Genomic DNA, 11,534 nt, shown 5'->3' with positions numbered 1-11,534 from the left:
CAGCCCGCTGGAAGGGGCATGTTGCCGCTCCTTCCCCACGCTTCGAGCCCCTGCTCCTGCCAACAACTCGCCCGCCCCAAGTGCCGGGCGCCCTCACGAAATGGCCCGGCGGCTGATTGGCACCCGCTCGCCCATGGTCATCTTCAACACCATCAAAGCCGGCGCCTGCCGCTCCCCTCCGCGAGGGCGAAGACATCGTCGTCACTCCTCAGTCTCAAACAAACAATTGCTGCTCCTCAGTTGCACATTCACTCAACATTGATCACAGCTCTCCACACATACCGCACCAAACGCACGTAGTCATGGGCAGCGTCTCAACCACCCCTAGCGACGTGCCCGCGCTGGTCATGGGAGGGGCCGGCTTTAGTTACCAGCTGCACCCAGAGCCTCAGTCCCTGCCCATCGTCGACATCCTCCTGCGCGCTTTCGAGCTCGGCGTGTGCACTATTGACACGTCCCCTTACTACGAGCCCTCGGAGCAGCTCATGGGCGCCGCACTCTCCCAGGCCCCAATCACCTCCAAATACGCGCGTCAGGACTACCAGCTCATGACCAAAGTCGGTCGCATCGCCGAGAATGAGTTCAATTACTCTCCGGAATGGATCCGCACGTCGGTCTCGCGGTCTCTGGAGCGCTTCCGGACCTCGTATCTTGACGTCGTCTTCTGCCACGATGTCGAGTATGTCTCGACGGACGAGGCCGTCACCGCCGTCGGCGTGCTGTTTGATTTCCAGCGCCAGGGCACCATACACCGTGTCGGCATATCCGGATACGACATGCAGGTCCTCGCAGACATCGCAAAGCTGGCGCGAGAGCGTTATGGAAAGCCTGTAGATGTCATTCAAACCTGGGCTCAATTGACGCTGCAGAACACGCAGGCCGAATCCAGGGGCTTCGACGCATTCCGTGCCGCTGGCGTCAACTCGGTCTTCTGCTCAAGTCCCTTGGCGGTTGGGCTGCTCAGGACTGGAGGGATCCCCGTGGGGCTCACGGGCGACTGGCACCCTGCGCCAAAAGGTCTGCGGGCCGCGGCTGCAGAGGCAGGCAGGTGGGCAGAGGAGCATGGCGATGGCGAGGCATTCTCGTCGTTCGCACTACAATACGCGGTCGGCAAGGCAAGACAGAACTGCTCGCCCTCATTCACAGTCTCCACAATCACTGGCATCAGCACGATATCCGAGCTTGAGCAAAACGTTTCTGCTGCCAAGAAGATTCTGCGGCCTGCAGCGGATTCTGGGGAACCCACATCGTTGCTGCAATATTGCGACATTGACGAGAGCGCGTGGAAGAAGAACGAGCCGATATTCGACGGCATAAGAGCAACCCTTGGCGACTGGATTGATTACGATTTTACAACCAAGACGGGGACGAAATGAGAGGGGGGGCTTAATAGATAGGCCAAATGTGATGTTTCTCAAACAAACAAGACACGGGAGCGGTGCTGGACATCTCGCAATGTCATGAGTGAAAAATTGAACGACTAGAGCTAATGACAAGACGTTGAGCACGCGGCATGCAGTGAATTTCTACAGTCCCCACGTACAGCAGTTCGGGGATCCCACCAATGAAGAGATCTTCAGAGCTGTGGGCTCGCAAGCCACGACCAGTAGTGCTACAGACGGGAGAATCACAGCTTGGGCAAGTTGAGGCGGGACTCAACCGAGCGCCAGTCTTGCTCCACAGGACAACAAGGCCTAGAACTAGCTGGAATTTCAGGGGACCAAGCCGAGTGAGCTTAAAGCCAATGTCTTGCGCGTGGCTGGACCCTTCGTGAGCATCGACGTATGGTTGCTTTCCCTCCACGGCCACACCACCGGGTCGGAGCCCGGCGCTAGCCAGCCGCATGCATCCCGGCTTGGCTCAAAGGCTAAAACGCGCCCTCGGCGGGGAACCTCGTCACCCAGAGGCCCAACCTTGGAACCCTTGGCAAGGGACGCGCGCGCCGTTACTGATCACCCGCTCGTTCTAGATCTGCCTCCTCTCCAGCCACATGCCAAATCCCAACGTCAATCCTGGACCCTCCACGCAAGGAGCTGCATCCATGCTCGGGCGCCCGGCTTCCATTCATAACAGGCCATAGCCATGACCATGATCCTCCACAGGTAACCGGCCTGAGCACATCTTCCTCCACCAGGGGGTATCCCTCGTCAGCGAACCTTGAATCCGGGCGACAAGGTGTCCTCGAAGCACAATGGACGTCACCCAGGAGATTGCACGTGTAGCAGCCACGGAAGCACAGACGGCGGCGGGTGCGCGCAAGAGGACGCTCCGGGCTTGCGACAGGTGCAGTCTGCTCCGCGTGCGCTGCGATGGGCGACAGCCATGGTGAGTTGGTCACTGGCCATGGCCAGAGCATCATCCGTTGCAAGCGGGCTGGAAGCTGACCTCGTATGACATGTAGCCGGAGATGCCAGGGTGAGTGACGCAGGGTTCATCTCGAGCACGTCTACTAAAGTATGAGTGTGCTAACGACTGCCGGTCCTTGCCACTTGCCAGAGTACGAACAGAGCTGTCATTATGCTCGCAGCGTCGGCAAACGTGGCCGCCGCCCGGGCTCGAAAAAACAGGCACAACAGCAGGAACAGAAGCACCAAGGCCATTCCACAGGGCCACAGAACGGCGACTCGTCAGAAGCTGACCACGATTCTGTCCAACGAGGCTCACGGCGCCAGGTTGGTGAGGACAAGTGGTATGAGTTTGAGAACACACTGAGCCGGGACGTGGAGTCGATGAGCAACGTCTCGACGCCAACCACGGTCAACGAAACAAACGGCGGCTGGCACCACATCTCGATCGATGCCGTAGGGAACTGGAAGGACGCCGCCCTTGACCTGCATCAGCCGCAGTCACCGCCACTGAGCCGTCACCGCGTTCGTCATGACAGCAACTTATCCGAGGGCCCCACTGACCGCGGTACTTCATCGAGACCTGCAGGCAATGATTCTCTGACTTCGCCCAGCTTGAATCTCTACCCTCAGTCGCTACATGACCAAGACAGCATGCGTACCTCGGTACCCGATTCCATCGGAGCGCTTACACAGCAGAACCTGATCACAGTGCCTTCCCTTCTGAACACGCCTGAAGCAGTAACATCGCCTGCTGCTGCAAGATCTGGCCAACGCGAGGTGCCAGAGAGCGCACGGCTGTGCCGATTTCGATGTCTCGAGCCCGTCGTGCCCCTCTTGCAGGGTATCATAGACGCGGATCTGGCATGTGAACTGCTCGAGATGTACTTCGTCGAGCCTGGCGGTTCGCTCTTCAAGTGCTCCTCGCCATACGTTCTTACGCATGTGCTGCGGAAGGAGTCGCTTCTCCGCCACGATACACCAAGGAAGACGACACCGGCACTCTTGGTCACCATGCTGTGGGTTAGCGCGCAGACGGCGGACAGCTCGCTCTTCTTGCTCCCGGGACAGAAGACGAGAGTGTGCGAGGGGCTCAGAAAGCTCATGATCCGCCTAACAAACGACCGTGACCGAGACTCGTGGCACAGAATAACAGGTGTGAAATATCCCAGGCCCTAGTTGAAAATGCTCTATACTGACTCGCAATCCCAGACGGCTCCTTGCTGAGAGATACCAATGGGAGTGACGCGGAACATGTGGCCCCGGCATCGTGCTCTAACGGGTCCGCGAGTGAAGCGCTGCCACCTGTGCCGATGGTCGATGATGTCTTGGTGTATCTGCTGCTTACCATCGTGGTGTCAGGTGGCGATTTCAAAATCGATTGCCTCCGATGGTGGACAAAGACGTTGCGTCTTTCACACAGTATGGGTCTCAACCGGGAGGACGAACCCCCAGACGGATCGACACTGCCCTCTGCAATGTGCACTGGCGATGCCTCGACATGTCCGTGCCGAGCCTGCGACGCTACCCGCGCAGGAGTATCAATCGCCGAGGTCCGAGAGGAGCGGCGGCGAGCCTTCTGGTTGATATTCTGCCTTGATCGGCATTTGGCACTGTCATTCAATGCTCCTCTACGAATTCTGGACGACGAATGTCAAGTATATGCTCCACTTCCGGATGACGCATGGGAATCTCTAGCATCGCCCTACTTCGATACGTCCCACGATGGCGATAGCCATCACCAGCAATATGCTGGGCGGGCTTTTGGCGCACCCACACGGGTCCTCGGCATCGGCTTCTTCGAGTGGTTCCTCCCGCTCATGACGATCCTGGGCGATGTCATCACCTTGCACAGACTCAAGTCGCACCCGCGCTTCAGCGGCAGCGACAGCATGGCGGACAGCCACGAAGCCTCGACCGCCGTGGTCGAACAGGTCATGGAGTCGTGCGAGCAGAGCATCGCGGACCTGGCCGCGCGGTACGAGGTCGAGACGCTCAACGGCGCCGCGATCCCCGCGAGCCAAGTGCGTACTCCTGGATCCGGGCAGCCTCTCGCGCCGACGCCGCGCGAGATGCCTGATCCGCTCGCACATCAGCAACAACAACACCAGCAGCAGCAGCATTACGCTGCCTTCTCCCCGCCAGACGCCAGCAGACCACCACCACCAGCACCGCCCTCTTCCACCACGACAACCCTGCCCCCTCTGACCACCGCCTCTTCCATCACCACGGACCCAAACTCGAGCACAAACACGACTCGCCGCCGCCGCCACCACGCCCAGGCCCAACTGGTGACAGCGTACAGCAGCTTCATCCTGCACGTGCTCCACGTCCTGCTGCATGGCAAGTGGGACGCGGTCTCCATGCTCGACAACAAGGACGGCTGGATTCCCAGCGTCGGGTTCATCAAGTGCGCGTCGCACGCCGTGGCCGCCTCGGACGCCGTGTCCCGCATCCTCGCCTGCGACCCGGAGCTCTCCTTCATGCCCTACCTCTTTGGCATATACCTCCTCCACGGCAGCTTCATCCTGCTCCTCTTTGCCGACCGCATGCCCCAGATCGGCCTCAACGAGTCGGTCGAGCGCGCCTGCGAGATCATCATCCGCGCCCACGAGGTCTGTGTCGTCACGCTGAGTACGGAGTTTCAGGTATGTCTCTCTTGTTTCCCCCCCCCCCCCCCCCCTTCTACAATGTTGCCATTTCACTTCTTTTCCTTTCCTTTCCCCTCTTTCATTTCTGTCGTTGTTTGAGCTCTGTGTGTGTGTGTGAGAGAGAGAGAGAGAGAGAGAAAAGGGGGGGGGGGGGGGGGGACACTCTACCGCCCCCCCCCCTTTCCCGCATAACTGTTATTCGAGTGACGGAATCGATGTGCTGACCATGCCTTTCTTATTTCTGCCACAGAAACGCTTCCGCAAAGTCCTCCGGTCGACACTCTACAGCGTCAGGAGCGCAGGGACGTCCAACGTCGAGGAGAGCAAGGCTCGGCGGCGGGCGCTTTCGCTGTACCGATGGAGCAGCGGATCTACGGGCCTTGCTCTTTGAACCTTCCGTTCATGCCTTGCTTGTACATACATATCAAATCAGCACCGTCTGCAAGTACATAACACACCACATGCATCCCGCTGCAGATATGATCTAGCATTTTCTGTGAAGCATTGATTAAAAGTTGCAGGCAAGATGCGTGCTGCTAGTGCCCAGTTCTAGACGACCCGCGATAACGCTCAGGATCCCTAACAGGCTCATAATCATGCTGTGTTGAATATGTCCCTCTATTGTTGTCCATCATTTATACGTGAACGCGAGGCACGTGTCTGCTCTGTAAAGCGAGTGAATCCCACTACCTCGTCCTACAAGCACCTGTCTTCCCAGTATTTGAGTCGGCCCCTCTTTCGCCAGGTCATCGATACGTTGTCTTGTGTGCATACGCTTCGTGTCCCACGAGTTATGCGGCTTACGCCCCAGTCTACCGTAAAGCATCAGTGACTTTGAAGTCCATACTCACCAGCTGCCACAAGACTCACTGCCTCAGATTTGCTGCGCAGCTTCCTGTCAATCACTTTGTTGCACTCAAAGACGAATTGATCCATGTCCAGGTAGTCCGCGGCAGACAACAGACGAAACAATGTGTCAAGATCAAGCTGCTCCATGCGGCCAAGCCACTTTGCCATCACATCATCATCCGACGACTCGACCTGTTTCCTGTCTTGCGTGTTCAAGGGCCGAAGTCGCATGGCTGTCTTGACGAGAGCCCGTGTGGATGCCCGTGTTGCGGGCCGGAGGCGTGCACCTCGAGGCTGTGGGGAGGGCTTCCGGCTGCTCTGCTGGCGATGGCTTTGTTGAACTTTCTTCCGGTACGTTGAAGGCTTTGCGCTCTCAAGACGTTGGAGGGTGGTCAGACCGCTGAGGAGCTCAAGAAGGGTTGAGAGAATAGAAGAGTCGACGCTGTAGAGGGGGATGGCCATGGAGTAATCAGCGCCGCCGATAGCCATGTGCCCTCCGGTGAGGTCAGAAATGAGCAGGGAGTCCTTGACTACATCTGCGCTGACACGGAAGACTTTGCCGTCGTTTGTCTTGAGCCAGACGACTCGGTCGGAAGTGTCTGGGAAGTGGCTGGCTTCCTCTGGCGTCCCCTCGTGGAACGGGGACTCTGCAGCAGGCATGGAACGGTCGTCATCATGAGCGGCTATGGTCGACGGTGGGGAGAGCGCGGCAACAGCTCCTTTGCGGTGACTTTCCAGGAGTCGCATCCGCTGCTTTCCAAGTGACTCGAGCTGCACTCGGCGGGAAGGCTGCTCAGGTAGGCGTAATTGGGGAAGCATATTGGGCGATGACGCATGAAGTGTAGTGCTGTCCATGATGTGGGTGTATCGAGCTGAGGCGAATGGTGTTGTCGATGTTAAGCAGTCCAAGAACCCACTGCTGCTCTTCCAGTGTTATTGTGCAAGGCGGAGAGCCAGCGGACGAGCAACGAGTGCGTGCGGGACGGTGCTTATCCATTTCCTTTGGCAGCTCATTCGAGGCAGGAGCGATGAGGCCGTCACGTTACGGAAGCTTTCCAAGGTTGCAGGTGCCGGGTGGTGACGTACCTTCCTGCTCCTGACCGTATTGCTGAGGTGGTTATGGTTTACTTTCGATGTGGAACTTCTGCGCTGCCTCGACTCTTCAATAAGTCTGCACCATATCATGTCATGCGTCACGTATCGTTCACCCTGATGCTTGTAGACAGTGTCACTCTAACAAGAGGATCTCAAGCGGAATGGGGGGTACACATGAATTATCCACGACAAGACGGTGTATGAGTGATGGTAATATCCAATTGCTCGGAGGCTATTACCTACTCTAATCTAATCTTCTCCTGTCATCCTCGCCACCCAATAGCGCAGCGCGCTCTAAGTCCTTGTCCGCGTTGTCATCGGCAAACCAGCAGTAGTGCTGCAGCATGAAAAACACGTCGTAGATCATGGACACGTTGCCGAGGGTAAACTTGACAGGGTTGCCCGTAATGCCCGACCAGTCGCGCTGCAGATACGAGTCGATGCCGAGCTGTGCGATGCTGAGGATACCACCGACAAAGTCCAAGATCATGCCGCCGATAGCCCAGCCCTTTGTGCTCCGGTTTCGGAAGTTGTAGACGAGCTGCGGCATATATTTGACAATGGTGATGAGCAGCTTGACGTAGGATATGGTGTAGACGACGTCGAGCCAGGCCCAGTTGGTGGCCGGGTCGGCATCCGGCGGGACAGAGGCGACGACAAAAATCATGATGCCGACGCCGACAAAGGAGCCAAAGAAGATGCCCAGCATGAGGCGGGAGGGTCTGGTACCAGGGGCGCGCTCGAAGCCCCACCAGGCGGGCACAATGTACTGAGTGACGAGGATGAAGCTGATGATGGTCGCGTGGACGGCAAAGGCAATGTCGTTGAAGGCGACGGTGGGCGTCAGGCCCTTGTTGCGCAGGGCATACTGGTGGCGGATCACGGGCGACCAGTAGAAGGCGCTGTTGGAGATGAAGTATGCGAGGAAGCCTGCGACACGGGAATCGCACGGGTTAGGCTTGGGCTTTACTGGGAGGCAGGAGCATGAAGCACTGACCGAGCGTGTTGATGAAGGGGAAGTCGATGACGGAGCCGGCCGTCGACTTGCGCCGGTAGTTGAGGACGGGCTGCGGGTAGAAGCTGGCGCTCCAGCAGAGGAAGTAGATCCAGCCAAAGAGGGCCGAAAGGAACTCGAGGAAGTTCATGACGGCGGCGGTAGCGGGGGCGGGAGTGAGAGCAGACGCGTGTGTCACCGGATCGCGGACAGAACTTGCATGCTGCAGATCGTGGTGGTGATGGGTGGTGGACGTGGTTGCGCACAGAGGCGAGATTGGCCAGCGCTGGATTGGTGAAGCTGAATGTCGTCGTCGCGATCGTGCCTGCCAAGGCGGGGCGGCGACTACAGGAACGCCAACCTTAAGGGGGCATCACTTGATGGGGCTGACGTGATTGTGGGTCGCATGCTCAGATCCCCAACCCACGCTTTGTCTTGAACCCTTGATGGTCCCCTTCACTCTGTGCAAGGACCTGCCATCAACCATCGTCGCGACCGGACCCTAGGCGAAACTGAACACCCAATCCAGGGAGTCCCATCAAGTGGGTGGTGTGTCGTTTGGCCTCGCGATTCGACTGTCGGCCCAGGAAGTAGCAAGAGAGATGGTAGGTAGATGGGAAGGCCAGTTGCTGGCTCCTGTATGATGCTGGGTGCGGCGTGCATCAGGTTCAATGTGGGCCGTTACGAGAGAGACGGCACGGCGCGGCATCTCGAAGCCCCACTATCGTGCCTTCGTGGAATAGGAGGAGGATGGTGTCCAGACATTAATCCAGTGACTCACCAGCTCGCAATTTGTTGTTCCTTCCAGCAGCGCCTTATTATCTCCTGCCCAACCCCCCTCCGCAACAAGACCGGGTGGAACCCATTCGTGTGGGCGTCCTGGGTAGTAAATTGTCATCATCGTAAGGAATCTTGGCCTCTAATTGGTGCGACCCCTTTGCCGCAATGTTGGCTATCAGCTGCGGCCATGTAAGCCCCCGTCCGTCAATACACAGTCCCGGCCCGCCCGTACGGGGAGCCATTGGCTGCGACTGGCCACGGCACGGCTGCCAAATAGGAGCGCGCCAGCCCTGCCTTTGGGGTCGGAATGCCCGTCACGCACAGCACGGCAAACATGGGCAGGCATGGCATGACTGGGCGGCCGTGTTGCTGCAAGCACATACCAGCTGGAAGGATGCTCGAGTACATGAATCACCCCCAGCGGTCAGCCGCAATCGCACAGGTGAGATGCGTTGCCCTATTTCGGCCAAGATCTCACATCCTGCCACCTACGTACGCGGCAAGGTGTGGTGTACCCGGAGGTAGTACATCAAAGGCTATAGAAAACCTGACCGGCCGCAAGCTCGACAACCAGAGCTGTGCCCCAGCTTCTCATCTGTCACAAGACTCGATCTTGTCTCCCCAGAAGATTTCGACTTGTCCACTGCCATCCTGTGAACCACACGCGGGCACACAACCTCTGGTCGTCATTAACGTTCCGCAATCCCATATCAAGACCCCAAAAGCACAGCACCGCATCACAGAGACTTGCTGGCACGACAACTCTGTTCGCCTCATACATAGCCACCGTAACACCTGTTTATCTTGCCGGTCAGCTCTGCCTTGCTCGCTTGCAAGGACACATACAACACAAATACAGCGGCAACAAAACCAGTCCCTCTGAACGTGAGGGGATCCACCACTACTTACTGCGCCGTCTCTCTTTGGGCCCGGCTTGGAGATCTGGACAAGAGGTGGGGCCGCTCGCCCGACACTGGACCTCACAAGCGCCATCCGCGGGTGTCTAGAGCTCGTCAGTCATCCACGTCTTGACTCGAGCTGCGACCTCGCGATAATCATCGGTACAGGAGCAGCATCAAAACCCGGGGCAGGACCCTTCCACGCGCGGAGCCGCCCGGTCCTTCTATAGTCTTACTACTCCATTGTCCCTCAGCCCTTTCCCGGCCCGTACTCCGCCGCGCTCCGGCCCGCCGACGACATGGCCGCCGTTCTCCCCACTCTTTCCGTGCCCTCGCCCTCCGCTCCGGAGCCCGCCCCCGCCGTCGTCGCCGCTGCCAGCTTCCTGGGCCTGCCCGTGGAACTGCGCCTCGAGGTATACCGGTACCTCCTTGTCGACCCGTACAATGGTACTCCTCCTCCCGTGACCCCGCCCCTGGCCACTGCGGTCAAGGCAATGTGCTCTGCCCCTTGCTCCCCGCCTGGTTATCCGCAGCAACAGCAACAGCCACTTGGCACCAGCCAGACCTTCATCCCCAGCCCTGCCCAGTTTCATTTGTTCTACACCCCCTTTGGCCACCCCTTGCCGTCCCATGAAGCTCAAGCCCGTCTCTACGCAGCAGCATCGCGAGCAGTGCCCCCACGGCCAGCAGCAGCCACACTGACAGCCTCGAGCGAGACCACCACTGCACAACAACAACCACCGTCACCATCGCAACAAACAACGACATCGACGACAGCAGCAGCAGCAGCAGCAACAACCATAACAACAACAACAACGCCAACAAAACGAACAACAACATCCTTCCCGGCCCCTCACGCAACCGCCATCCTCCGCACCTCGCACCAGATCCACACCGAGGCCACGCCCATCCTCTACAAATCCCACATCTTCCTCGCCCACCCGGGTTCCTTACTCACACACTTCCCCCGCCTCTCCCCATCCCACCGCCCCATCCAGCACGCCGAGCACTCCCCCTTGCTCCGGTCCCTGATCACCCGGTACAAGCTGCACCTGCGGCTCGACGTGGACCCGAAATTCACGGCCCGCGACGCGGCGCGCCACTTCTCGGCCAAAGACGAGCTGGTCCTCGAGGTCAGCCAGGCCTGCTGGCGCGGGGTCGGCCCCGACCACCTTCGCCTGTTCGAGCGGGTCAGAGGGGTCAAGCGCGCCAGGGTCGTGGGCAGCGTGGGCGGGTTCGAAGGGTACGCGGCGTGGCTGGAGGACAGCATGATGGCCCCCCGGGGCGGAGAGTGGAGCGGTATGACGGGGTCATGGAGTTGGGGTTTGATAATCCTTCTCCTCGTGGTCATGGTGATGATGATGATGATGATGATGATGATGCTACTGCTGCATTAGATCAAGGGTCCGGGTCCGGGTCCGGGTCAGACAAGGGAGCGAGCTCGACGTTGTCATCGTCATGGGGATCGTCTATCTCCTCGTCCTCAACGGTGTCATCGTCCTCGGTGGGAAGGGGCCATGTATTGGTGGGTGTGGTGGCATCGTGCTGAAGAAAAGAAAAAAGAAAGAAAGAAACAATGAAGCAGGTAAATAAGCGCGCAGACAAGACAGGGCACACACGGATAAAGGAGTAAGGCATCACAAGTAATAGAAGCAAGACTCGTCTTTTTCTATGGCAAGCGGTCTATGTGTGGGTATTGCCCTCTCGGGACAACCCATCCCTCCTATTGAAGCAGCGGCATGGCTTTTCCTCGTCTTTTTCTACTTCTACTCTTCTTCGTTGTCTTTTTCTGCTTCTTCTTCCTCCTCTCTTCTCTTCTTTATGAATAGATCAGACACGCAAAGAGAAGATGTGGTGATGGTGGTGGGAAAATCGGATGATGGTACATGCAGCTTGATAAACAAGCGAGCGTGATAAAAAA

General features: G+C 58.2%; 5 protein-coding genes across 5 annotated transcripts; 3 read left to right on the top strand and 2 right to left on the bottom strand.

Annotated features, from left to right (window-relative positions):
• Positions 1-147: 147 nt before the first annotated feature.
• B0I36DRAFT_320895 (NADP-dependent oxidoreductase domain-containing protein) lies at positions 148-1,477 on the top strand. The gene has a single exon (XM_046153611.1). The coding sequence runs from the start codon at positions 303-305 to the stop codon at positions 1,374-1,376; it is 1,074 nt and encodes a 357-aa protein (XP_046013988.1). The 5' UTR covers positions 148-302; the 3' UTR covers positions 1,377-1,477.
• A 470-nt stretch (positions 1,478-1,947) lies between these two features.
• B0I36DRAFT_320894 (fungal-specific transcription factor domain-containing protein) lies at positions 1,948-5,511 on the top strand. Its single transcript, XM_046153610.1, has 5 exons — positions 1,948-2,325; positions 2,402-2,415; positions 2,497-3,501; positions 3,558-4,993; positions 5,247-5,511. Exons 1-5 carry the CDS (start codon positions 2,192-2,194, stop codon positions 5,385-5,387), a joined length of 2,730 nt encoding a protein of 909 aa, XP_046013987.1. The 5' UTR covers positions 1,948-2,191; the 3' UTR covers positions 5,388-5,511.
• Positions 5,512-6,126, bottom strand: B0I36DRAFT_320892 (uncharacterized protein). The gene has a single exon (XM_046153609.1). It carries the CDS (start codon positions 6,074-6,076, stop codon positions 5,822-5,824), a length of 255 nt encoding a protein of 84 aa, XP_046013986.1. The 5' UTR covers positions 6,077-6,126; the 3' UTR covers positions 5,512-5,821.
• A 1,058-nt stretch (positions 6,127-7,184) lies between these two features.
• B0I36DRAFT_241250 (cystinosin) lies at positions 7,185-8,085 on the bottom strand (the record flags this gene model as incomplete). Its single annotated transcript, XM_046149829.1, has 2 exons — positions 7,185-7,870; positions 7,938-8,085. The coding sequence occupies 2 exons, from the start codon at positions 8,083-8,085 to the stop codon at positions 7,185-7,187; spliced, it is 834 nt and encodes a 277-aa protein (XP_046013985.1).
• Positions 8,086-9,752: 1,667 nt separating this feature from the next.
• B0I36DRAFT_105615 (uncharacterized protein) lies at positions 9,753-11,147 on the top strand. Its single transcript, XM_046147787.1, has 2 exons — positions 9,753-10,060; positions 10,271-11,147. Exons 1-2 carry the CDS (start codon positions 9,913-9,915, stop codon positions 11,008-11,010), a joined length of 888 nt encoding a protein of 295 aa, XP_046013984.1. The 5' UTR covers positions 9,753-9,912; the 3' UTR covers positions 11,011-11,147.
• Positions 11,148-11,534: the final 387 nt, after the last annotated feature.

The sequence above is a fragment of the Microdochium trichocladiopsis genome, assembly GCF_020744255.1.
Source record: "Microdochium trichocladiopsis strain MPI-CAGE-CH-0230 chromosome Unknown B0I36scaffold_4, whole genome shotgun sequence".
Taxonomy (NCBI): domain Eukaryota; kingdom Fungi; phylum Ascomycota; class Sordariomycetes; order Xylariales; family Microdochiaceae; genus Microdochium; species Microdochium trichocladiopsis.
The sequence above is the reverse complement of the archived record's forward strand: the minus strand, read 5'-3'. Positions and strand labels throughout refer to the sequence as shown.

What these genes read in the sequence shown, in the direction of transcription:
- B0I36DRAFT_320892 (XM_046153609.1), bottom strand. Translation starts at nt 6,076, where the DNA reads ATGCGACTTCGGCCCTTGAACACGCAAGACAGGAAACAGGTCGAGTCG.
- B0I36DRAFT_320895 (XM_046153611.1), top strand. Translation starts at nt 303, where the DNA reads ATGGGCAGCGTCTCAACCACCCCTAGCGACGTGCCCGCGCTGGTCATG.
- B0I36DRAFT_105615 (XM_046147787.1), top strand. Translation starts at nt 9,913, where the DNA reads ATGGCCGCCGTTCTCCCCACTCTTTCCGTGCCCTCGCCCTCCGCTCCG. An exon ending in CCTTGTCGACCCGTACAATG is followed by an intron (nt 10,061 to 10,270) that starts GTACTCCTCCTC and finishes GTCTCTACGCAG; the next exon opens with CAGCATCGCGAGCAGTGCCC.
- B0I36DRAFT_320894 (XM_046153610.1), top strand. Translation starts at nt 2,192, where the DNA reads ATGGACGTCACCCAGGAGATTGCACGTGTAGCAGCCACGGAAGCACAG. An exon ending in CTCGTGGCACAGAATAACAG is followed by an intron (nt 3,502 to 3,557) that starts GTGTGAAATATC and finishes TCGCAATCCCAG; the next exon opens with ACGGCTCCTTGCTGAGAGAT. An exon ending in CGCTGAGTACGGAGTTTCAG is followed by an intron (nt 4,994 to 5,246) that starts GTATGTCTCTCT and finishes TTTCTGCCACAG; the next exon opens with AAACGCTTCCGCAAAGTCCT.